Below are 27,134 nucleotides of genomic sequence, written 5' to 3'. Positions count from 1 at the left end.
CCACACAACTTGAGCTCAATTTAAGCCTCTAGTATTTCATTAATCCTGTTTACTTTGTCTCAAATTTTTTTCTTTGGTGATTATTTGATACGAATAAAAAAAATATTTATACGGGACTGGCGATTACCAAGGGAGTGCAAATACCTTTCCAAGTATCAGGTCCGTCAATCTTGATGTTTTCAAGAAAAGAGCAGCATCTGAAGCCAACACTTTGCCTGTGTTACCTGAATCAACCTGCAGGAAATTCAACACACTGTAACTTCACACATTAAGAACAAGTTATTTACATATTAACAGGCTGATGCAGTACCATGTGCTGGCCACAGCACACGGCTCAACACGCGATTGGATGTGCGTCCATAACCCCCGATGCAAAATGGGGGTTAGAATGTCCAAAACACGTGCATAGGTAATAGCTCTCATCACATATAAATGCACATTGATGATCTATTCATTCCCCCCAATGCCCCCAAAATAATTGTGCGCCTGACGCTTACATTTTACTCACCAAAATTAATGCCTGCCCCGAGCAGGTGCTAATTTTGGAGGAGCCCAGAAAGTGTACAGAAAAGCGAAAATACTCAAATTCAAAATGTCCCCAAAAAAGAATTGTGCACAGGTTAGGAAAACGGATGCTCGTAAACTGAGTGTCCGTTTTTCTAAGCTGCTGACAGCCACCTCTCCTGGGTACCCGCTGCCGAGGAGGCGCTAGGAGCAAACAATTTTCCCTAGCGCCTTCTTTTTACTGCGGCATCCCATTTACATTTTTCACTGGGCACCCCAGAGAGGTAGATCGGTGTGCGTTAAGGGAGCGGGCGCCTATCATTAAGCGCCCATTTAATGCGTGCCGATATTGCATCAGTCTGTAAGTGCAGCAGGCAGCTTAATTTCCTTTGGCTGACCAGACAAGGGTACCCAAGATGCTCTGCTGTCTCTCAGAAATTTGATAGGGCATTTCAGTCCAAAAATTTCCAATCAGAGACTGTTATGCTCCTAGCTGGGCTCTATGTGCACAAGATTCACTTGTCCAACTTTAAAATCCTTATTTCCAGGCTCTAACACATTTTTACTTTGAGAAATTGTGTGATATATTTATCATGCACAGAAACATGGATGAGTTAGTTAGCTCACCTTAGGAATCACAAGCTGTGAGTGTGCTACTCTATGACCTTTTTCTATACACTTGAATTTCTAATATACATATATTTACCAGTCAACACTAATATATGCTCAATAAATCAATAACCCAGGTAGTTATTTGGTATACAGGGATATTCATAAATTAATATTAAAGAGGCTTCTCTAATATTAAGGTGTGGCATGTTTCTCTTTACTATTCCTGCTTACTTGGGAGAAAATGTTTTAGAAGCATAAACACTAGCAAGGTGTGAGAGTACACCCCTAGTGGTATTGTACGAGTCGGTGCTAGATGCCTGGTCCCCTTTAAATCCCCAAAAGGGAGAATGCTCCATGGGCGGGACCCGGCTTGACAGGAGGAGCTCAGAGGGTGTGACCAGCTTGAGGGGAATAAGAGTTCGGACCCAGGTGGGGATGGGCAGGCCCTGTACGCCTCCAGGAGAAGGCAGCTCCTGCAATACTGCTGACCTAACCCAAGGTATTGTAAGTGCACAAAGATACTGCAAGAGGTAGGCAGTCTGGTGTAAACCTTGCTTTGTGTTGTAAATAAAGTGTCACTGCATGAAGAAGGCTGGAGTCAGTGTGTTCACTTGCTCCAGTCCACATATTCTTGTTCAGCCATCCTCACAACAAGGCTATGGGAGTGCCACAGATTTGCCTTTGGGCAAAGATACTCCAGAATTCACAGGATTCAAACAAACATAGTTCCTTCATTCAGAACTAAGCAATAACCTCCTGCAAAAAACTATCTATAGATGTTTTTAATAAATATCCAAAGGTGACTGATTTTATACCCTACTGTGAAAAGGTCTGGAAATAATAGGTTTTTTTGTATTCTAGGACTCCCCTGAGCCAATAAACCTAAAGAAAATACTTTATCAATCAGTAGTGGGAAAAAAGTCAAGCTGATAAACTACATTAGACAGTAACTTTTAAATGGGTGCGCGGGCACAAATGCTGTGCACGTCTGTCGATCCACGCCCAGGGACGCGGCCATTTTATAACATACATGTATATGCACACGTTATAAAATAGACTGGCCGTGCACACGTGTGCACAAATGCTGTTTCTACCGCGTAAGTGAGGGGATTTTAATAGACAACGCCATTACCAGTTTTCCTAGTTCATTCCCAGTTCGTCCAGGTAAGGGAAAGGACTTCCAACCCCCCCAAGTTTAATAGCCTCCCTTCTCCTGTTAACCCTGTCCCTTAAAACTCCGCCAATCTGTGTTTATTTTATTAATTACTTACACATCCTCCATAGCAGAAGTACATTTACGCGGCAGGGGACCCCAGCACCTGCCTGTGTGCATAAGGATTTACGCACAGATTTGAAGCTGAAATCCAGAAACGCCCATGCCCCTCCCACACCCCGCCCTTTTTTTGATACCGTTCATTTGTGCACGCAGTGGGAGATCAGTGCTTACTCGGGCGGCTTCTAAAATCCGGCGGCCTGACATATTTGCACATCTCCCGGTTATGGCACGCACTGGCCTTGTAAAATCCACCTGTTGGTGTTTCAAGAAACAGCAGAGTGAGTGGTTAAGACCTACCTGTCGATAGTACTTCTCGTACAGAGGGTTTCCACTTGACAGCTGTGGAGAATGAAAACAGAGCTTAAGTCACAACAAATATAACAGCACATACAAACAAATCAATAAAATCAGCAGGGCAAGTAAAGAAAGACGTAATGTTCAAGGGAGCAATTTTCAAAACTGCCCTGGGATGAGGAGCACGCGTACTTGCATGAATTCTCTAAGCGGAAGTACGCGTGTGCTTTCATCAGTACCTTTTGTGTGGGTAAAAGTTTACTTCAAGAGTACAGTGTACAACTGAAAATACTGTGTGCAGAAGCACCTTTCCTGTCCCGACCCAGACACACCCCTGAGAACGCCGCCTCTGGAGCTGGCTAAAAAGTTACACTTGGGGGGAGGGGCGGGCAATTATCAGACAATCAATTTATGCACATAAAAACGATTTTGACTGTGGAAATCACTTTGAAAGCTGCCCTCCAGTACTAACTTTGGACAGTACTGTATACACTGCCAGTGCTGTACAAAAATACATATTTCAAAACCACCATCAATTTCCATCCTCCCACTGCATTCCAGGTAAGCTTTTAAAGCTTGCTAGAAAGGAAGAGAGGCTACAGCACCCCTTTCTTCTTCACCCATCAGCCAAAACGAACCCCAAAAACAGTAACATTTTATTTAACAACTTTTTTATACTGACATTCGTGGGTACATCATATCGGTTTACAAGGAACTAAGAGAAATACAGCGAACGGGGGGAGGGGAGCCGTAACAACAAGAGGGGGGGATTAACAAGGCAAAAGGCATAACGAGCAGATGGTTCAATGGACGCAAATAATATGAAATATAAAATTATCTAATGTAGTGTAGAGTAATTACAACATAATTGCTGAAACAGGTATTCATATTGTACCAGATCACTTGACTCACACCTAGGAAATGATTCTGTCTAGAAATCTTGAACAGTCGCACTATAAAATGATTTCACTTAATAACGGATAATTTAAGATGCTACACTTTTGCCTCCAGTGTTACCAATATGCTCTGTACTGCACAAACCTCAATCACATCCTCTTCTTGCTATTAATGCTGAATATACATAATCCTTATTATATACTACTGTCAAAAGAAGTGAAGGATTTCTTCAACACACCTCAAATATTCAGAGGATAGCTGTGTTAGTCCAGTATAGCAAAAATGACAGACTGGTTGGTCTACAAGATGCCACCCACCTCATCATTTTCACCTCAAATAGCATAGTGCATTGATGCAAGTGATTTCATTGCAGAAGACTAGTTTATAAACATCAAGAGATAGGGATCCATGGCTTTTAAAACAAGTGTGAAGAGCTGCTTTATTCTGCTATGAGTTCTCTTAGGTTATACTTATAACACTTCCCATGGAATTATCAGTAATATTCTCAAACAGATTTTAGGTAGTTCTTTCCCAGTTTTAGCAAGAAACTTATACAAGGATATACAGTATATATTAGACTATAAGACATAAGTTTTTGAAATGAAATAAAAAAGAAAAGTGAGTGTCTATACTTCAGTGTGGCTAGTGGGATGGGCTCCACTAGCTGCCTGTTCCTCTTTACTCTTATTTGTCTGCCATCAGGATTATATACCACTGCTGCCACCAGAGTTTAGTTGTACCAACCACCCAGTCTAGACAGAAAGGGCTTAGCTATTTTTTTTTGTTTAAAAAAAAAAAAAGGGCATCTGGGATCCAAGATGGCATCCTAGCACTGCAGAGTTGCCTGATTTTTCCTGTGCTCTTAACTTTTGTTATGCCACACTCTGGTCATAAACGGAGGGCCAAGGAGAGGGATGTCTTAGCTGCCCCGCCGGAGAGTCCCATTATCAGCCCAATGGACACACGTGCAGCGAGGGGCTTTGGAGCCAGGAGGTGAATCGTTATAAGTCGTCAGAGAAGAAGAGGTACTCAACTACTTCCCTGATTCTTCAATATCTTTGTACCCGGCAGAAAAGACAGTCCCTATTAACCCTGCTGTGGCGAGATCTCTAACAAACACAGAAACCTAGAAATGACGGCAGAAAAAGGCCAATAGGCCCATCCAGTCTACCCAGCAAGCTCCCACACTTATTTTCCCATACTTACCTGTTTCATCAACCACTAAGTTCAGGGCCCTTGTTGGTAACTGTTTGATTCAAATTTCCTGCCACCCCCTGCCGTTGATGCAGAGAGAAATGTTGGAGTTGCATCAAAGGTGAGCATAAGGTTTAATGGTTTAGGGTAGTAACCGCCGCATCAAGCAAGTTACCCCGATGCTTGGTTACCCAGACTGCACAGATCAATGCCTTGTTGGATGTTGTCTGAATGTAAAACCTGTTTTCCTCATTTCCCCCTGCCATAGAAGCAGAGAGCGACTCTGTATATGCATTCAAAGTGATGTATCAGGCTTAATTGGTTTAGGGTAGTAAACACCGTAATAAGCAAGCTACCCCCATACTTCTTAGTTTACCCAAATTGTGAAGTTCGGTCCTTGTTGGTTGTTATCTGAATACAAATCCTCTTTTCCACATTTCCCCTTGCCGTTTAAGCAGAGAGCAATGTTGGAGTTGCGAAGGCTTATTGAGTAAGGGTAGTAATCATCAGGTAGTAGCCTCCACTCCAGTACTCCACCCCCATGGTAGTAGCCTCCACTCCAGAACTCCACCCCCATGGCTCTTCTCTTCTTTCCCACAGTCATAGTGGATAACACATTGAAATCGTCGGTTCAGTGTGCTGTGGCAGTCAAAAAAGCAAACAGAATGTTGGGAATTATTAGAAAGGGAATGGTGAATAAAACGGAAAATGTCAAAATGCCTCTGTATCGCTCCATGGTGAGACCGCACCTTGAATACTGTGTACAATTCTGGTCGCCGCATCTCAAAAAAGATATAATTGCGATGGAGAAGGTACAGAGAAGGGCTACCAAAATGATAAGGGGAATGGAACAGCTCCCCTATGACGAAAGACTAAAGAGGTTAGTACTTTTCAGCTTGGAGAAGAGACGGCTGAAGGGCGATATGATAGAGCTGTTTAAAATCATGAGAGGTCTAGAACGGGTAGATGTGAATCTGTTATTTACGCTTTCGGATAATAGAAAGACTAGGGGGCACTCCATGAAGTTAGCATGGGGCACATTTAAAACTAATTGGAGAAAGTTCTTTTTCACTCAACGCACAATTAAACTCTGGAATTTGTTGCCAGAGGATGTGGTTAGTGCAGTTACTGTAGCTGTGTTTAAAAAAGGATTGGATAAGTTCTTGGAGGAGAAGTCCATTACCTGCTATTAAGTTGACTTAGAAATTAGCCACTGCTATTACTAGCAACGGTAACATGGAATAGATTTAGTTTTTGGGTACTTGCCAGGTTCTTATGGCCTGGATTGGCCACTGTTGGAAACAGGACGCTGGGCTTGATGGATCCTTGGTCTGACCCAGTATGGCATGTTCTTATGTTCTTAATAGCGCTGCATGCATGTGCTTTTTACTCCATCCTTTTCTTGTACAATGGACTTTTCCTCTAGAAACTTATCCAAACCTTTTTAAAACACAATTACAGTAATAGCTTTCACCACATCCCCTGGCAACAAATTCCAGAGCTTAATTATGAGTTGAGTAAAAAAATATTTTCTCTTATTAGTTTTAAATGTATTACCCAGTGACTTCATTGTGTGTCCCCTAGTCTTTGTACTCTTTGAAAGAGTAAACAATCCATTAACGTTTACTAGTTCTACTCTACTTTATTTTGTAGATTTCTATCATAGCCCCCCTTGGCCTTCTCCAAGCTAAAGAGTCCTAACCTCTTTAGTCTTTTCTCAAAGGGGAATCGTTCCATCCCCTTTATCATTTTGGTTGGCCTTTTCTGAACCTTTTCTAATTCTGCTATATCTTTTTTGAGATGCGGTGACCAGAACCACACACAATACTTAAACATGAGGTTGCACTATGGAGCAATAAAGAAGCATTTTGATATTCTCTATTTCATTCCTAGCATTCTATTTGCTTTCTTGGCTGCTGCTGCATACAGAGCAGAAGATTTCAACGTGTTATCAATGATGCCTAGATCCTTTTCCTGAGTGGTGTCTCTTAATGTGGAACCTTGCACTGTGTAGCCATAATTTGGGTTACTCTTCCCTAAGTGCGTCACTTTGCATTTGTCCAAATTAAATTTCATTTTCCATTTGCATGCCCAGTCTCCCAGTTTTGCAAGGTCCTCTTGCAATCCTCTTGTGATTTAGCAACTCATTAGCAAATTTGATCACATCACTCATCCCCATTTCCAGGTCATTTACAAATATATAAGATTTCTTGAACCCATATAATCAATATAAAGAAAGCTTCTTGTATTAGGGCCTTCCACACAGCTATAATAGTGTGTAATTTATTTATTTTTTTACTGTTGTCGTTCCTTTATATTGTTATGCCTGTTACGTTCTCAACTCCGTGTTTCCTACGCCCTTGTTATATGTAAGTCTTATTTTTCGTTGTTACCCTTGTTCGATGTAAACAGGCATGATGTTCCTACGAATGTCGGTAAAGAAAAACCTTAAATAAAATAAAAATATATACTGAAATCAAATTACACTAGGGCAAATGTGGTCTTTTTGTTCCAAAACACATTTCTAAATTTGCCATTGTTTCTCGTGAACAGGAAATACAAGACATATTTATGGTCTACAAAAACAAACTGAAGCATTCCTAACACCCCCATACTGGAGCACACTATTCAACTAACCTACCATATCTGTGACACAAGATTCTGATGTTTACCTTCATCATCATTTATTCACAGTTACTGTTTTCTTGGTAAAAGCAATACATTTGCTGAGCAAATGCAGCTTTTATAAATGAAAAACAAAACCAAAAAATGTTCCAACATTTGTACAACTGAGCAGGGAGGAAAGTAAGGACACCCGGAAGGAAAATGCTGAAAATCTGGACAGCCTTTTCCTGTAATTCACTATTCAGAACTGTTTCCAGCTGTTCTTCCAGTTAGGAATTTTAGTGGTAATCTAACCCTCTTTCACTTGTCTCTCTTACTGTTTTATGCAAGGATAAAACTGCACATACAGTGCCTTGTAAAAGTCATTACACCCTTCTACATTTTCCACATTCTGCATAAATGCAAAATTAAAAAGCATTAAAGTAGGAGCTTATTTCAATTATCTACACAACATACTCTACACTTTCATTGTGAAAGAACAATTACAGAAATATTTCAAAAGTAACAAATAAAAAAAAAAGTCTCGATTGCATAAGTCTTCACACCTCTCGATTCAATACTTGGTGGAAGCCCTTTCTGTAGACACAACAGTCATGAGTTGTTTAGGATGAGTGTCTGCCAACTTTATCCAGCAGGATGATGCGGTTTTTGCCCATTCTTCTTGGCAGAGGAGCTCAAGCTCTTAAGTTAGCCTTTTTCATGTCTGGCCATAGATTTTCTATTGGATCTCAGGTTTGGGCTTTGGTTCACCTCAAGGACATTCACTTTCTTCTTGCTGAGGCACTCCACTGATGTTTTTGTTTTGTGCTTCAGATCACTGTGCAGAAAGGTGAATCTTCTCCCCAGTCCCATATCTGTCTCAGGCTGGAACAGGTTTTTTTTTCCAGTATCTGCCTGTACTTTGCATAATCCTTGATCTTAACAAGTGTGCTTGTGCCTACTACTGCAAAGCATTTTCACAACATAATGCCCATGCTTTACAGTAAGGATGGGGTTAACAGGGTGATATGCTGTGTTTGTTTTATGCCACGCATCACTTAAAATTCAGACCAAAAATGTTTAATTTTAGTCTCATCAGACCAAAATCTTTCTCCCACAAGTGTTTCTCGAAAAATGCATATAAAATGACTTTTCAGAAATGGCTTCCTTCATACCACCCTCCCATACGGACCACATTTGTGACAATCTTGAAATTGCTTAACACTTTAAAAACTACAGAGGTCTCAGCCAGAGACCTTTGTAGTTCTTTTAAAGTAATCTTAGGCTTCATAGTGATCTCAGACAGCAGTTCCTTAACTCAGATGTGCTTAAACCACTTCTTGGGGCCCCCCAGCTAGTCAGGTTTTTTGAATATCTCTAATGAATGTGCATGAGATTTGTTTGCACTACTTCCAGTGTATGCAAATATTTCACATGCATATTCATTAGGGGATATCCTGAAAACTGGCTGGAGTGGGGGCCCCCCCAAGAACCGGTTTGAGCATCCCTGCCTTAACCCACAGTGTTGTGAACGTGGGGGTGCGGTCACTTGCTCTAGAGGGATGTGAGCCCTTGGCACAGCTCAGGGAGGAGCCCCAAGGCACACACCATGGGAGGTGAGTGGGTCCAAGCACAGGCTGCAGCTGGAACAAGACCAAGACGTGAATCATCATAGGCACTGGAACAAGGCAGGCTCAGACCTCCACTGGATCTGCACGCACAGGTGAGACCCAGCTGGTCTCAAGAGTAGCCCTCTGGCCACTCAGTAGACCTTCCAGACCCGCTGCTTGGGAACGATGAATGTGTAGGGCCAATCGGAGGCTGAGGGCAGGAACATGATGAGAAATGAAACTGAGGAACTTGGAAGACTCAGACGGAAGACTCAGGTTCGGATTCAGGCACTAGTACAGGGTAAGTACTGCAACGCAGCACGCCCTACACAGCCAGCCATGGCTGGTCGCGGACCACACTAGAAGTGAAGCAGACTCCAGATGAGAAGATGAAAACTTGAAGCTGGAAACATGACGAAGATTCAGGAGAGGCCTGCCAAGAGGCTTGTCCTACATAGCCGCCCATGGCTGGTCGTGGACCACGCGAAGCAGAGCAGGCTCTGGCTTGAGACTCAGGCATGGACGGAAGCAGGAACAAGGAACTCCAAAGACCAGGAACAGGATTCAAGACTCAGGATTCAGAACTCTGATTCAGGAACAAGCCTCGGCGTTAAAAGCAAGAGCCTTCCGGAGACTTGCGCTGCAGACATGAAGATGGGCCTTGTGCCACGAAGCACCTTACACAACCCCCCATGGGCTGGTCACGGACCACGACGATGGCACGCCAGGAAAGGTGGACAAGAAGGAAACCTGGAATCAGGATGAAGAGCCGGACATGGGAACATCAGGCCCAGGACTGGAACTGCAGGAACATGGACCACCGGAAACATGGAATATCAGGAACACGGAACAGGCAACGAAGGAGCTTCGATGAAGAATAGGGACATCCATGGAGACCAGGAACATCTAACGAAGAACACAGAACCATCTGGACAGGCGCAGATCACGGAAGACCTTGTCGGACAGAAGAACCATGGACGACCATGAAGATCTGATACGAAGGCCCTTTTATAGGGCTGAAAATGAAGCAGAGTGATGACATCATCCATTGGGGCCACAGTGCTTTTCCCGCCGCTGGCCCTTTAAATATTGAACTGGGACAGGCAGAAGCGTCGGTAGTGTTCCTGCCACATAGCTGGAGGCAATGGCAGCAAGCTGAGCAGAGACGGTGGCGGGGTCTCCTGCCACAAAGGAGTAAAGCACAGTGGCAGCAGCTCCATGCCACGAAGAGGCATCGGGCCGCGCAGGAACAGCAGCAAGCTGCGGCTGTCCGGGGTGGCGTAGACCGCATCATAGCAGGGAGCCAGAGGCGCCGGACAGAGGGTGAGTGAGGCTGCTTGCGGTCAGGACCCGCAAGCAGCGAAGCGCAACACGCAGCTACTGACTTTGGATGGGCAGCCTGATCACAGTTGTCTTGGTGCTGCCAAAATGTTTTCACTTTTCAATAATGGATCTGACAGTGCCCCAAGGGATATTCCAACAGTCTGAAATTCTTCTAGTGTTCCCTCAATCCGTATCTTTGAATAAGATCATCCTGGAGTTCTTTCTGTAGCTCCTATTCAGCATGTTTGACCTTTGCTTTAAATTCACTTCATACAACAGAGTTTTTTCATCTAGCAGTATTTTAACCAGTTAAACTACTGTGAATGGACACAGCTAGGCTCTATTTAATTTTTAATGGGCCTTGTTAAGGCAAATTTTTGAACCAAACTAATTTTAGTTTGCTCTTACAAGGAGTGTGAAGCATTACATAACCAATACTTTGGTTTTTCTTAATTACTTTGGGAATGTTTCTATAATTGTTTTTTCTTCAATGAAAGTGTAGAGTATGTTGTGTAGATCAGAGAAACAAACTCTCTTACTTTAATGCATTTTGGTTTTTAAGTTTTAGACAGTAAAATTTGAAAAATGTACAAGGGTGAGAAGATTTTTATAAGGAGCTGTACTCACCAAAGCTATTCACATAGATGCATCACGAAAAACATATCAGAGGATACACCTCTGAAGTCAACTTGAAACAGCTAGGACAAGAAATTTCAGCACACTGTACTGTATCGGCCTGATTGTTGGAAACAGGATACTGGGCTTCATGGACCCTCAGTCTGACCCAGTATGGCAATTTCTTATGTTATGTAAAGCAATCTTGTGATCCTGAGGCTATCAAATGAGCCAAAGAAATAGAAGAAAAATCAGGCATTTGATCCCAGGGCAGCTGTTGCACAACTAGAGGTATGAGTAAGTTTCCTTACACACTTTGCGCTTAAGTCAGCAAGATAGTGATCACAGCCAGATGTAACTACTGATACATATTCCAGCTAGCAAGCAAGGTCATATCTGAGAAACAGTTCACTTTCATTTTTGTAGCTCATTATTTAGATCCCTAACTTTGTCTGCAAGACCATTACAAATACAAAACGTATATCATTTTATTTCTGTTAATAGTTGAGGTCAGTTTATATCAGACTGCCTTTATATTTCAGCCAAGAACTCTCACAAGCATGTAACTTGAAAGCAGCAGGGCTAGCAATATTCAAAATATCATTTTGCCTGTTTCTTTGCTCTATTGTTTCCTTTTTTTATTTTATTTCTAAATCTTTTTTAAAATTTTAATCTTTGTTAGAGTCTCACATTTTGGAAAAGAATGTATGCACCTTTATTATAGCTAGGGATCTTCGTTTTCACTTTTTATCTTATTCTGCCTGGGAATTTCAATGTTTAATCAAAAATAAAATCGGTGGAAAAATAACTTTTCTACTGATTTTTCTCCCGGATGTTATATTAAAGTCATTTTTCCACTGACTTGTTTATTTAAAATATTTATATCCCACCTATTCACAATCCTATGTGGGTAACAAACACATCTATACTTTAAATAGTAAAAAACAGCAACAAAATGGATAAGACAAACAATATAAAAACAAATTCAACCATAGATCATCAACAAAACAAAAGGTAATAAAATTAAACATACAACGCAACACACAAAAATATATAAACATAAAACCAGTGCATTTACTAGAAATAAAACCCAGACTATCTTTTCAACTTGTACCCTCTCCTCATCTCTATGTCCCATTCTAATCTTACACACTGTTCACATACATTTTCGGATCTTCTCAGCTGTTCCCTCTTCATTAAAAACCAAATCACATTCCTATTAAAATGGCTAACCAAAAGCTTGTTGAAACAAACACAGATATCTTCCAGAATTTAACTATTGAAATCTCCAATCTATTTTAATTTGGTAGCATGTTCCAGAGACAAAATCCTGCCACATAGAATAAGCAGTCCCTGGACTGCCAGTCTCACTTGTGGAAGGGACCAACAACAGATGTTGGTTGATAAATTTTTAAAGCAGCATTAAAACAAAAAACGGCTGAACTGTAGATGACTTTAAAAAACAAACAAAATTATCTCAAATTTATCTCAAATGTTATGCAAAAATTGGTAACCAAAAATTGGTAACCAATGCCTGTCAAAATCTCAGCTGCAGTGCTTTATATTAACTGCAATGCCTTTAAAGGTAGAATCCAGTAAGCCAATATACAAGGCATTGCAGGAGTCTGTAACAGATATTACCAATTTCATGTTAAACTTTTCAAATATAACGCAAACATAGTTTTTAATGGTCACAAAATACAGGATCTGTAAAAACAGTTTTTAACTAAATATTCCTTTTCTGAAATGTAAATGAAAGGTCAGTGTCCGAGGTTAATCCTAAATTATGTACTTTACTAGAAATTTCAATATTAACCTCCTCAAAAAATAAAGCCGAGGGCTTATGCAGAGAAAATCTAGACAGAAAAACAATTTCTGTTCTGCTCATATTCAAGACAAGCCTATTATCAAAAAGTAATTTCCTAACTGCATGTAAACATTTTCAGATAGTCTCAAGTGCCTCAGTCATGCAAGTCTTAACTAGGACAAAATATTTGATGTCTGCACACAAATCAGTAACAGACATCCTGATTAGCATGGTGTTGACACAATGGAAGCATGCACACATTAAATAATGCAGCTGATAAAGAGGAGCCTTGCTTTGGAACCCCTGCAATCAACCATTCAAAAAGCAGTAAAACCATTGATATACTTCAGAGTCTATGCCAATCTACTTAGGTCTCTGCAGCAACAATGGGTGACTGAGTGTACCAAATGCTTCAGAAATATCTAATAAAATCAAGAAAGTCAGGTCTATTATCAAAGCCATGGCAAAAGGTATCATAGATGGATAACAGCAATGTTTCACTGCCATGTGCAGCACTGAAACCGAACTGGTAATTAATATCCAAATACTCAACAAGTTGCTTTAATACAACACACTCTAGAACCTTTGCCAAGGGTATATATTGAACGATAATTGGCACAATTCGTAGAGTCAAGATTTGCTTTCTTCAGCATAGGAAGAACCGAGGCTACTTTTAATATTTCAGGTATCACATCCTCACGAACCGATTTGTTTTACAATAAATATTTGAACAAGACGACAGCAGACAGAAAGTATCCCTAAATCTGGTGACAACCTCTTTCACTTCCTTAATAGAAACGTCAGTAAACTGCTCCATACACAAACTATCAGTGACAATAATATTGACTTCAGGAAGGGGATGTTGTTCCAATGGCTGAATGAGTCTCTGGACCTTGTCTCAAAAAAAATTAACAAAGAGGTCACTTTTCCCAGCTAAGTTATTCACATTGTTCTCAAGTACAGATATAGTAAGTGACTTGACAGTATAAAATAGCTCTTGGGAGCGATTAGGGGAGCTCTGAATATAATGTGCATAATTTTTTTCTGACTATCCATGGAACATTTATACTCGGAAGGGCAGCTCAGTAAGATTCTAAATTAACAGCAGTGTCTTCCTTCTGCCTTAAGTGCTCACATCAGCAAAGATGGCATTTAAGCAACACTAATTCCATGCAATACCAAAGGGCATTGTGTTTACAAACAATAGTTTTAGCGCGTAAAAAGGCGATTACTTCCAAAACAGAATCCAAAGTATTTTGCCATCCTCTGGTAGCAGAATCGACATTTGTAACAAGATTCTCCAATCTTGGTAACCAGAAAGAGCAGAATCACTCAACATCAAATCTGTTTCTTTCACTACGTTGTTTGGCTGCTGAAATGTTATCAAATGTTAGAGCATATTAAGTTCAATTTTAGAGAGATTAAAAAATGTGCTGACCATGGAATCTTCTCACATGTGTAACATATTTGAGGACTAGAGATCAGACATTCCTTCAGAAATACTAAATCTAGAGTGTGGCCATGTTTGGGGTGGGTTCAGCATCTGTGTCCCCATCACAAGACTCAGACAAAGGTAAGACATCAACATGCAAATCAAAATCTCCTAACACAAAATTCTTGAGATCAATTTTTAAGTACAATAAAACCTCAGAGAGCGTGGCAGGATAATTCAGCAACTCAGACGGGCTTATAAACCTTTTTGTTACAAAATTGAAATTCTCAGGCAAAATAAAATAGAAACTGAAAATGAAGGACCCTAATTATGGCTGAATTATAGTTTTTATCCTACTTTCTGAAGGAAAACAAAAAGCTTGTGGGTAGGGCAGGGTGTGCTTTGGTTTGGTATCCTATCCATACCAAAGTTTCAGAACATGACCCCCTCAACCCCCTATCCCCACCCAGGACAAGCACCAACAGGGGTGGTTTTTTGTTGTTTTTTTTAATTCAGGTCCATGCATGTGTGTAGATAACACATGTATGCATCCCAGAAACTAAGCTACTTTTATTTTGGGTGCCATAAGTTACAGGCTTTGCATGTAGTACAATGAACAACAGAGTAGGACTAACAGATAAGCAAAGACAGGACGCTTCATCTGACAAGCCAATTTCAAGATACACATGATACATAAAAAATAAATAAAAAATGCAGCATAAACAGCAATAAAGCAAACTAAAGGAAAGAGATTTTTCTGTTTCATGATGCTTTGCTGGGTGAATACTATAATATCAGTACATTCATACAATTCTTACTGCTACAGATCAGCAAAGAAATATTTCTTTGCCTACAAGGCACACAACTAGAGATTAAGCAGAGTTGCTTACCTGTAACAGGTATTATCCCAGGACAGCAGGTTGTAGATTATCCCAGGACAGCAGGTTGTAGTCCTCACAAATGGGTGACATCACCAGACGGAGCCTTATCACAGAAAACTTTGTTAATGTTTCTAGAAACATCTGACTGGCACAGTGAGCCTACTGAGCATGCCCAGCATGCCAATATCCCTCAAGCCACAGGGATCTCCCTTCAGTCTCATTTGTAGCAATAAGTGCAAGCGAAAAATAAAATAAAACGTTTCGGACCCAACTCCGCAGGGTGGCGGGTTGGTTTTGTGAGGACTAACTACATCCTGCTGTCCTGGGATGTCACCTGTTACAGGTAAGCAACTCTGCTTTATCCCAGGACAAGCAGGATGATAGTCCTCACATATGGGTGATTAGCAAGCTACAGGCTGAGTCATATTTGTTTTGGTCCAACAGCGTACAACTTGTGCAACAGGCACAACAACTGGTGTACTGTTGGAAAAAATGACACAGCCTGAAATCACAGCAGGTTGGATGTTGAAGGAGTTGGGACTACACTGGAAATAAGTTTTTTAAGACAGATTGTCCAAAGGCTGAATCTTGTCGTCCTTCCTTGTCCAAGCAGTAATGGGCTGCAAATGTGTGAAGAGAGCTCCATGTTGCTGCTTTACAGATGTCAGCAATCGGAACTGAACGATAGTGTGCTACTGAGTTTGCCATTGCTCTCAGTGAGTGCGCCTTTACTCGTCCTTGGAGAGGAAGGTCTGCCTTATAATAGCCAAATCCAATACAGTCTGCTAGCCAATTGGAGAGAGTTTGTTTGCCCACCTCAACTCCCGGTTTGTTTTTATCAAAAGAAACAAAGAGTTGGGTGGATTTCCTATGGACTGCAGTGCGGTCCAGTTAGAATGTGAGTGCACGTTTACAGTCCAAAGTGTGTAAAATCTTTTCACCTTGGTGAGTGTGATGTCTTGGGAAAAAAGTGGGCAAAATTATAGACTGATTCAAGTGAAAATCTGTTACCACTTTGGGAAGGAATTTAGGGTGAGTACGGAGGACCACTCAGTCATGAAGGAACCTGGTATAGGGTGAGTATGTTACAAGCGCTTGTAACTCACTAACTCTTCTAGCAGAAGTAATGGCTACTAGGAAAAGAATGTTCCATGTAAGAAATTTTATATCGCAGGAATCTATAAGCTCAATGGGGAACGCATGAGCCTTGTTAGTACTATATTTAGGTCCCATGTAGTGACTGGTGGCCATAAAAGGGGCTTAAGTTGTAATAGACCCCTCATAAATCTACTCACTAGGGGTTGCGCTGTTACTGGGGCATCCCCTACTCCCTTGTAGTACGCTGAGATGGCACTCAGGTGTATCCGCACTGAAGAGGTCTGGAGACCAGAGTCTGAAAGGTGCCAGAGATAGTCTAATAAAAATGAAGTAAGTGCACCATATGGTAAATCTATTCCACTTAGAACGATAAGATTTTCATGTGGAAAGCTTTCGAGAAGCTACAAGCAGTTTAGAGACATCAGTTGAAAGGTTGAGCAGTTGGAGGATCAAGCTTTCAACATCCAAGCTATGAGGGACAGTGTCTGAAGGTTTGGATGGCGTAACTTGCCTTGGTTCTGAGTTATGAGAGTGGGCGATGTGCCTAGGCGAATTGGTTCTCTGATCGAGAGGTCGAGAAGTATGGGAAATCTTACTTATCAAGGCCAGTACAGGGCTATGAGTATCATTGACCCTTTGTCCTGTTGTAGCTTCATGAGAGTTTTGGCTATCAGCGGTATCGGAGGATACACGTATAGGAGGCCTAAGTTCCAGGGGTGAGCAAAGGTGTCCATGGCTAACTGGTTTCGGTGCTTGTGCAGGGAGCAGAATCTATCCACTTTGTGATTCAGTTCGGATGCAAACAGGTCTATTGTTGGTTGATCCCAGCGTTGGAAGATTCTGGTTATCATCACAGGATCCAGGGACCACTCGTGGGGATGAAACTGACAGCTGAGGCGATCTGCAACTACGTTGTGTATGCCTGCTAGATAAGTGGCCCGGAGAAACATGGAATGTGTTAGGGCCCAGTCCCAAATCTGCGCGGCTTCTTGGCAGAGGAGATAAGAGCCCGTGCCTCCTTGTTTGTTCAGGTACCACATGGCAACTGTGTTGGCTGTTTGTATTAGAACAGTCTTATGTGAAAAGCAGTCCTTGAATGTATAAGGAGCATAACAAATAGCTCAAAGCTCCAGGAAGTTGATTTGAAATGTTACTTCGAGCTTTGTCCAAGTACCTTGAATCTGAAGATTGTCCACATGAGCTCCCCAACCTAAGGTGGAATCATCTGTGGTTAAGGTTACTTGTGGAACTGGTTGCTGAAAAGGCAGGCCAGTTAGCAAGTTGTTCGTGTTCGTCCACCAGAGAAGAGATAGACGTAACTGGTGGGTTATTTGAATTGGAGATGACAGTGGTTGAATGGCGTGGAGCCACTGTGATCTGAAAGTCCGTTGTGTTATTCTCATGGCTAATCTGGCCATAGGAGTGATGTGAACCGTGGAAGCCATGTGACCCAGCTGAAGCTGTTTTCTTTACGCGCAGAGATACAGCTAGTTTGGCAAGTGTGTCTGCATGGTCATTGGGCAGGAAGACCTTTGCTACGGTGTATCCAACTCTGCTCCGATGAACTGTAGGAGGCAAGATGGAGTCAGATTGGATTTTTGATAGCTGATGAGAAATCCCAACGAGTGAAGCAGCTTGATAGTGAGATTGAGAGCGTTGAGAGATCCTTGCATGGATTGGCTCTTGATGAGCCAGTCATCCAGGAAAGGAAAGACGTGTATGTGCTTCTTGCGTAGATGGGCCGCAGCTACTGCTAGGCACTTTGTAAATACACGGGGTGCCGAGGCAAATCCGAAAGGCAGGACCCAGTACTGAAAGTGTTGATTTCCCACTAGAAAGCGCAGGTACTTGCAGTGAGGTGGGAATATTGGAATACGAGTGTAAGCATCTTGAAGATCAAGAGAACAGAGCCAATCTCCTGTTTGTAAAAGGGGAAGCATGGTGCCCAAGGACACCATTCTGAATTTTTCTTTTCGTAGAAATTTGCTGCGATTGCGGCAGAGGCCTCCTGTTTTCTTTGGAATGAGGAAATAGCGGGAGTAGAATCCTCTGCCCTGCTGAGGTCGGGGAACAGGTTCCATGGCCCTGGCTCCCAGTAGGGTGGATAATTCTGACTCTAGAAGAGTTGTGTAATCTTTGCATACTCACAGTAAGTTGGGTGGGGAATCTCTGGGTACCGTAAGAAAGTTTAGATAGTAACCTTGTGTTATAATAGAAAGTACCCATTGATCTGTGGTGATGCGTATCTGAATGGGTAGAAAATGATGAACCCGGCCTCCTACTGGTAAATTTGGATTTGGATTTCTGGAGAGGCTGCTGTTCTCTAGAAGTTCTTCAAAAACCAGATGCTTGACCTGTTTGAGGGGGGAGGCTGAGGTCTGGATGTTTTTGGTTGCGTAGGATGTCCTCTTTGAGGTGGCCTAGTTGTTCTTCCACGAGGAGCAGATGGATAATACCTGCGTGGTCGATAGAATGGCTTTTTAGAGTCCTTTCTAGATGACCGTCTGGCAGAAGACAGGGCTTCTGTAGTGATTATGGACAGTTGACGCAGCGTTTCATTGTGATCTTAAAGTGCAAGATGCAGTTGTGCAACTTAATCTCCAAATACATTTTCACCAGTGCAAGGTAAGTCAGCCAGTCTATCTTGGACCTCAGGCCTGAGGTCTGATGCTTTCAACCATGCCCATCTCCTGGCACTGATGCCGGTTGCTACCATTCTGGAGGCTGTTTCGAATGAATCGTAGGCCGCATGTATCTCGTGCTTTCCAGCCTCAAGGCCTTTATGTATGACGGTATTGAGGGTGTCCTGATGCTGTTGTGGAAGAGTTTCTGCTACTTGCTGGACCTGTTTCCACAGGTTTCTTTGGTATTGCGTCATGTACAGCTGATATGAGGCAATTCTTGACAAGAGCATGGAGCTTTGAAACATTTGGCATCTTAAATTGTCCAGGAACTTTTGCTCTTTTCCAGGTGTTGATGAATGTGTACGAATCCTCCTCTATTTCTTTTGTGCTGACTCTACTACAGACTGATGTGGGAGTTGAGGTTTTTGGAAACCAGGTACATGCTGTACCAAATAAATTGCATCTGTTCTTCTGTTTACTGGAGGAACAGTGCATGGATGTTCCCAAAGTCGATGCTGCAGGTCTGCCAGTACTTCATGTACTGGAATAGCCACTATTTCTTTTGGAGCATCAACGAATTGGAGTACCTCCAATGTCCTATGCCTTGTATCTTCCTATGTTTCCTAGTTGAAAAGGGATTGTTTCTGACATTTCCCTTTTGAAATTTGAAAAGGAGAGGTCTTCAGGTGGTGACTTTCTCCTTTTCTCTGGTGGAGAGGGTTCTGACAAGGTATCTTCAGAAGAAGAATTAGTGTCTACAACTTCCCAGGTATCTGAAAAGGTGTGTGGTTGAGGACTTGAAGGAGGAATGAAGAATGGCATTGAAGGACGCAAAGTCATCAATGGATCCTTCGATGGTTTTGGTTGATGCTTCGGTGGCATGGATGGTAACGGTTGTGTCACCAATGGCACCAAGGAAATACGTGGACGTCTCAGTCCCAAGAGTCCTGATGGTCCCAGCATCAGTTGAGGCATCGGTGAGTGTGGATCAGAGTCGGTACCTTCTTCCTCCGACGACCCGGAAATGGGTATCTACTCTTTCGGAGGCTGTGTTGGTTCCTTCGGGATCGGTGGCCCAGGTTGTGTTGGTAGAGTACCGATCAATGCATCGAGTTTGGTAAGTAATGGAGTGAACATAGATGGCTCCGGCATCGGTGCTGGTATGGGGGCCAGAACCGGTGGATGTAGTTCTCGGAGGGCATCGATGACTGCCTGGCGGATAAATCCGTCCAGTTTTTCCCGTGTAGCTGATAAGGACAGAGCAGCTTCAGGGGATGGCAGACTCAGCAGAACTGGCTCCTCCATAGATCCCTGTGGGGGGTGAGGTACCCAGCACAGATATCAGTGAGGATCGCTGTGGACATTCTGGTGTCGAGGGCATAGTTGGCCCCTCTAACCTTGTCCTCTTCGGGGGCGGCTTGATGGCCATCGAAGCCGCTCCGGAATCAGTGCTGGCACTGGGCATGGATTCCTTTCAGTGCTGGTGTTGATGTTTTTCACAGTGCTCGGCCCGGTCTTTCCCCAGTGCAGAGGTAGATTTCGTCGAGGACTTTGATGGTGTCTGAGATGTGTGGTCACCACTGCCTTCATGCACCCGGCGGGTCTTTATCATCACTTTTTTGGATACCCCTGCCGGTGAAGATTGTGTAGACATCGATGGAATTAACTCTAGTTTAAACACAGAGTTTCCATTTTTTCCAGGCGAGCCCACCTCGCCTGGCGAGCCCACCTCGCAATGACAGCGACAGGCGAGCCCACCTCGCAATGACAGCGAGCCCACCTCGCTGTCATTGCGGCACATTTAGGACAAGTGGAAACATCGTGTGCAGCGCCAAGACATAAGACGCACTCGTCATGGGGGTCGGTTATCGACATAGTACGAGGGCATTTTGGGCACTTTCTAAACCCCGTTGCCATGATGACAAAAGGTTGAGGCCTGACAGCCGCCGACGGCCTGCGGGCACCGAGGGATGGTGAGAATGGTTTTGACCGCAAAGCTAAGTGTTTTACTCACCAAATTGGAGAAAAATAAATTTAAATGGGAGACCCCATTTCTGAAGAATAGTTAATATTTTTTCTGTGAGGAAAATTGTGTGAGGAATCACACAGAGCTCCTAACCGCGAGGCAAACTACAGCGCGGAAAAAAAAAAAGACTGAAGGGAGACCCCTGTGGCTCAAGGGATAATGGCATGATGGGCATGCTCAGTAGGCTCATTGTGCAGTCAAAAGTTTCTAGAAACTGACAGAAAGTTTTCCGTGATAGGGCTCCGTCCGGTGACATCACCCATATGTGAGGATGAACATCCTGCTTGTCCTGGGATAAAAGCAAGATTTCTTCAGGATCTTGTTCATTATTCAAAACTTTCTAGCCACACTATTCATTAAAATTTTCCAAAATCTTCCTCCATTGCTAGGCTACTCTCATTCCCGTTTCCTCATTCCATTCTCTAAAGCAGTGGTTCCCAACCTGGGGTCCCCACAAGACCATCCCAGGGGGGTCTCCAAAAGGAATACAAGAAATTTAGCTAAGGAGAAAATGAGTGGACAGCTGCTACATGTGATTAGATGAGCTGCTGCCATAGATCAGGAGAATGAGAGTGGGGTCTATTATGGCCCTGAAAACTTCACCCCATATTGCTGCAAATCAGGAGGAGGGTTAGAGAGTATGTTCACACCCATGAGAAGCCTCAAACCACACTTTGTGTTTAGTGGAGATGAGGAAGAGAGGGACCAACTGTAAACTCCACTGCTGCACGTCATGAGGATGTGGAGAAGAGAAGGGCCAATTGCATCAGTGAGAACCATTTTAGCTTCCGCTGCACAATGAGGAAAGCAGAAGAAAGCTGGGTTATCACAGTGGTGAGAAACATTTCCCAATACTGCCACTGACCTGACAGGAGAGGAAAGCTGTACCAAAAAAGTGAGTAGAATGGCTCAAAGGAATAAAGGATGAAATGGGACTGGGGGTGACTGAATAAGGGGAAAGAAAGGGAAGAATGGAGGATAAAGAGAGGGATGGGAATCCATGATTGACCTGGTTAAGGGGAGTGAGTAGATGGCAGCCTATCAGGTGAGAGGAGGAAAGAACCCCAAAGAATCATGCTGGTCAGAGGTAGAGAGAAAGGGAGGGATAGAGGGCCACAATGGTCCTAGAGGGAAGAAGGGAAAGATGACCGCCAAGGACCAAAGAGAAGGCAGGACAAGACAGCCAGGTTTGGATATGGCAAACAATAACTAATTAGAAGGACATACAGACAGAAATGGAGCCTTCTTTCATTTTTTTTTTTTTTTAAATCTAAATTATTTTGTGACCATCATTTTTTGTATGTGTCTGTAAGAACCACAAAAGAAAAAAGAAAAACAGGCTAAAAGGGGGTCAATTTTCAGGGAGAGTACATTTCTAAAACTTTTTATTTGGTTAAAAAGGCCTTTTGAAAATATATGTTCCCTGCCACTGAGGGTAAAAGTCCCTACACTATGAACAGCAGGCAGACTTTTACCTGCTTGGTGGGGAAGGGAAGTACATGCAAGGATTTAATTTTGACATCCTTCTTCATATTTTCAAGCATGTATCTTGCACATGCTTCAAAGCACATGGAAGAAAAGTACTGGTGGCCCCCTGCTGCCCTGAGTTTTCAAAAGGAAATCTCAAAGGCAGTTTCCCTTTGAAACTTAAGAGTGCAGGTACCACTACTGATTTTCTGCCAGGCCATACCAAGTTCTCAACCTGGAACTTTTTCAAGCTTGCTTCAGTTCTCCCCACTGCAACCGGATTGCAAGGTGGAATGGCTTCTATCTTCAATTATGGCAGCAATTTTTAAACTGCTCTGTAAATTGTCCTCCGTGTGCATTCAGCTTAGATCAAAGTTTTATGCATTATGAATGATCCTGGAGTGAATATCATTATTTCTTTTGTTATGGTATGCAAAATGAAAGAAGTGTGTGGAGTTTGTGAAGCTTTTTGAAGCTGAAAAAAGGGTCCATGTTCCCTGAAACGTTATGAATCCCTGCTCTAAAGTTTGTTATGAAAAAAAAAAGAAATAAAAATCCTGTTTTATCTTCATCTTAAGACCCTAAAAACCTGCATTACATTATTACTTCTGGTCAAACTTAAAAGGCAATCAAGTTTCTACCTAAAATTGTTCCACTTCAGAATAAAGTCCTGGCAGTGATTATTCTATGCCAGTGTTTGAAGCAAATGTAAAATTTTCCTCAAGTAGGATCACCAGCCTTATTGAGGCAAGGAGCAGTGGGTCTCAACCTGGTCCACGAGAACCACCCAAAACAGTCAAGTTTTCATAATATCCACAATGGATATGCATGAAATGGAGAAAATGTATGCAAATATGTATCTTATGCATATTCAACTATAATAATAAATTTAGCTCTAATAAATTTTAAGAATTTGAAATTTTTCTTAATAGGATGTATCATGCTGAATGGGCTGCCAGCTTTTACAGAGTGTGCTATCAATTTACCTGTGGTTTTCATAGGTGGTATGACTGTGGCACTGAAACAGCTGCCTTGTGTGAAGTCCAGATAGGCAGTTTTCACTTCCCACCAGCAGGGGCCTCTGTGGGCTTCAGGAATTACCTAGACAGTCCTCCCAGCTCCTTGGCCAACAATTCCCGTCAGTGACAATCTTGTTTCTCGTATGGACACACCATTTCCAGGTTTCAAGTCAACAGGTTGTCAGAGCTTGGCTCTCATTCTCCAACACTCCTGCTAGAGTCCTACTTCCAGAGTTCATCTTGCCGCTTTGTCTCCAGTGTATTCCTCGTTTCCTTGTATGTGCCAGTTCATCTCATCTTTCTGTTTCCAGTATTTGCTTCCAACTATATTCCAGCTTAGTGTTGGTTCTGGGCCTAGTGTTTAAAGACCTTCAACATGAGGGGGAACTGGACATCGTAGGCAGAAGATGTTGGAACCAGTCACACTTGCCTTGCCAGTGTACCAGCCATTCTGGTCTCAGGGTAACACCTCTGGCTGACTATGCCGTGACACCCCACAACCACATCAGAATGATGACTATCACTATACTGTATTTTATGACCTTTGTGCTCACTTCAAGTACCATTAGTTACCCTGCACAGTACATAATGGGTTTCTGTTACATACCATGCAATTATCCAAAATCAACAACAGTGACCATAATATATTTGCATTTTCTCGTCATTAAACTAGAAACTCTCTCCAAACCAACAACAAAAAAAGCCCTTACACTCTTGTTTCCCCATACAGCCAGAGCTGTGTAGTCTATAAACAAACACCACATCAAAGAGATAAGCACCCACACCAACTTTCACTACCCCAGGCCTGGATAGTGATTGGGAAAGCATCAACTGCTAACATATCTTGCCCTGTGAAGCACAGATTTAAGATATTCCTCCCAAGAACTAAAAAATATCCTCTTGATTAGCACTCACTTTCTTTACTGACATTTTCAATAATCACTACATTGTAAAGGATATTCCTCATTACATAAATGAAGACACTTCTCCAGCAAGTAAAAATAAAAAACAACAAACACTTTTTTGCCTTAAGTGCAGAAAGGTGGATTATAAATTAAAAAAAAAAAAGATACAAATGCCTTCCTAATAATTACAGGTTTCCATTACCAGGCTGGTAATGTACTCGTACCCACCTTGCAGTATATCTGACAAATGTAACTGATAAAGTTATCTTCCCAGTAAATCTGTAAAACTATGTTCAGCATCAAGGTGTTTTAGTGACAAACACAGAGATGAAATTATTGTTTTTTTCCAGACCTTCCTGGCAAAAAAGTCAGTGGCAGCTCTGGAGGGACCCTCCCCACCCCTACTGCTTTTGCTCACTTGCAAAACTTGTGCCCACGACAGCAGGGCAAACCTGTACATACCCAAGAAAAACAGAGAATCTTGCCTAGAAACCTTCTCCAAATGTTTTCTAACCCTCAATCCTATAGGTTCCTACTATCTGTAAACTACCCTAGTCCCCTCCCCTACATACACTCCTAAAACAAAGAAAACAAATTATCATCTTTTCCTCCCTCATTTCTGAAGTATTACACCAGCATCCAAATTGGATGCCAGTCAATCTCTTGTATGGAGGTGCCAACCCACCCCCCTAACTCAAAAATACTCTCCCCTCCTTATCATTTGACCCTTTGATTTAAAATATTTTAATCATAGCAATCTGTCACAAGTTAAGCTCAAGAATAGAAAAAAAACAACAGACTTTATGAATAGTCCATTAGTGCTTGTTCATAAATCCCTTCAGAAGCTTAGCATTGGTATTCAGCATTAAGACCTTACTGGCTACGCATAGCTTTCCTAAATGAGTCCTATGCTGTCATTTGGACTGTATATCGGCATGCAATATAACATATGCTACAGTATAAGTTGTTATAAAAAGTATTTCTTAATTTATGTGGCTGCAAACTCTGAGCCTCAACTAAGTAAACAGGCACACGCCCAAGCTTGGGTAATGCAAATGTTATCTAACTGAGCAGATTCAGTTCTCTGCAGCGTGCGACACCCTGTCTGTAACCACTGCTCAATGGTTAACTGCATCATAATTTACCTTACTAGTGCCCTGTTAGAACGCTATCCTTCAACAGCACAGAGTAAGATGCAAGCTAATCAGCTTGCAATCCCACACATTCATACAGCTTTGGAATTATAGACTGGCATCCTAAAGATCTTGACAAACTGGATGTGAGAACAAGAAAACCCATTCCATGTCCACCAGTAACTGCAGCAGAGGACACTAGACTATGGATAAAATGGTTCACAGCTGGAACAAAAAAAGAGAATGGAAAATAGAGAAATACAGATTCTGAAAACAGAACTGGAAATGGTTACACTTCTCATTGCTGAATGTGACGTGCTCACGTCAGAAGGCTTGTATACAAAGGTGGCGCAGCTCATTCACTAGAAATTGTGTAAACACTACACCATCACTTTATCAGAAAAAAAACTGAGATCAGAACCATGACAGAACAAAGATGTGATCATCTAGGACATTTCGATTAATAAAAAGCTCTATGTAAGAAAACCAGACATAGTGGTAAAGAAGAAACACACAAGAATGGCATTGCTAAAAGAAGTGTCAGTACCATAAAACTATCCTGTGGAACATTTGGAGAGAGAGAGAGAGAGAGAGAGAGAGAGAGAGAGAGAGAGAGAGAGAGAGAGAGAGAGAGAGAGAGAGAGAGAGAGAGAGAATACTCAAATAAAAGATGCAATCAGACTGAGAAAATTTGTCAGAAAGATACAGAAAAAGTCCCTAAATGTATGGGTGCCACCAGCCTGATTTTAAAACTTCCAGGTGAAACTTGATATTTTGCCTGTATATATATACACAAGCCGTTAAGCCCGTTAAAACGGGCTACATCCCTCTGTCTCTCACCTCCCCCTCATTTTCTCTCCCCTCACTCTTCACCACCCCCTACCTCCCTCCCTCACACTCACCCACTCCTCCCCACCCTCCCTCTCCTCTCACTCAGTCCCTCCCTCCCACTCAGTCTCACTCACTCCCTCCCCCTCAGTCCCACTCCCTCCCTCCTCTCCCTCAGTCCCACTCCCTCCCTCCCTCTCTGTCCCATTCCCTCCCTCCCTCTCTGTCCCATTCCCTCCCTCAGTCCCACTCACTCCCTCCCCCCTCACTCAGTCCCCCCTCTCCCTCTCACTCAGTCCCACTCCCTCCCTCCCTCCCCCCTCTCACTCAGTCTCCCTCCCTCCCTCTCACTCACTCAGTCCCACTCCCTCTCTCTCCTCCCCTCTCACTCAGTCCCTCCCTCTCTCTCAGTCAGTCCCTCCCTCTCTCTCTCCTCCCTCACTGCTGCCGCCCGTCTTCGCCGCCGCCGCGGCCCTGTCTCTCACCTCTCCCTCATTCTCCCTCTCCCCCTTCCACTTACGCACATCCCTGACTCTCACCTCTCCCTCATTCTCACTCTCCCCTCACTCTTCCCCACCCCCTACCTCTCTCCCACACACTCACCCACTCCTCCCTCCCCCTCACTCAGTCCCTCCCTCCCCCACTCAGTCCCTCCCTCCCTCCCACTCAGTCCCTCCCTCCCACTCTCTCTCTCCGTCCCTCCCTACCGCTGCCGCTGCCGCTACCGCCGCCATGTTTTGTTTTTTTTGACGCGGCCTAAGACCGACGTGCTCGCCCGCACATGCGCAGTAGAGCTGCTCTCTACTGCGCATTTGCGGCACGTCGGTCAAGCGTCGTTTATCTAGTTAGATATATATATATTACATCCTATCAACTGCAGGAGGAGGGTCTCTGGCACAATTCATGTACTAAAAAGTGCACCAGCAATAAATTTGAGAGACAGATCTTAAACAAACCCTGGCTAACAAGCGAGGTTCATTCCTGT

The 27,134-nt window shown here is 42.8% G+C and overlaps 1 protein-coding gene across 3 annotated transcripts in view; it reads right to left on the bottom strand.

Moving 5' to 3' along the window:
* The window catches only part of EPS15 (epidermal growth factor receptor pathway substrate 15), a 211,933-nt gene that overhangs the window by 164,298 nt on the left and 20,501 nt on the right, over positions 1–27,134 (bottom strand). For all 3 annotated transcript variants that reach the window (XM_029617440.1, XM_029617441.1, XM_029617442.1), the window contains exons 2-3: positions 2,690–2,731; positions 145–234 (exon numbers count right to left, since the gene is read on the bottom strand). In XM_029617440.1, coding sequence (XP_029473300.1) covers positions 145–234; positions 2,690–2,731 — 132 coding nt within the window. The remainder of the gene's footprint in view (positions 1–144; positions 235–2,689; positions 2,732–27,134) is intronic.

This window comes from Rhinatrema bivittatum, chromosome 10 (genome assembly GCF_901001135.1).
Source record: "Rhinatrema bivittatum chromosome 10, aRhiBiv1.1, whole genome shotgun sequence".
In the NCBI taxonomy this organism is placed as follows: domain Eukaryota; kingdom Metazoa; phylum Chordata; class Amphibia; order Gymnophiona; family Rhinatrematidae; genus Rhinatrema; species Rhinatrema bivittatum.
The sequence above is the reverse complement of the archived record's forward strand: the minus strand, read 5'-3'. Positions and strand labels throughout refer to the sequence as shown.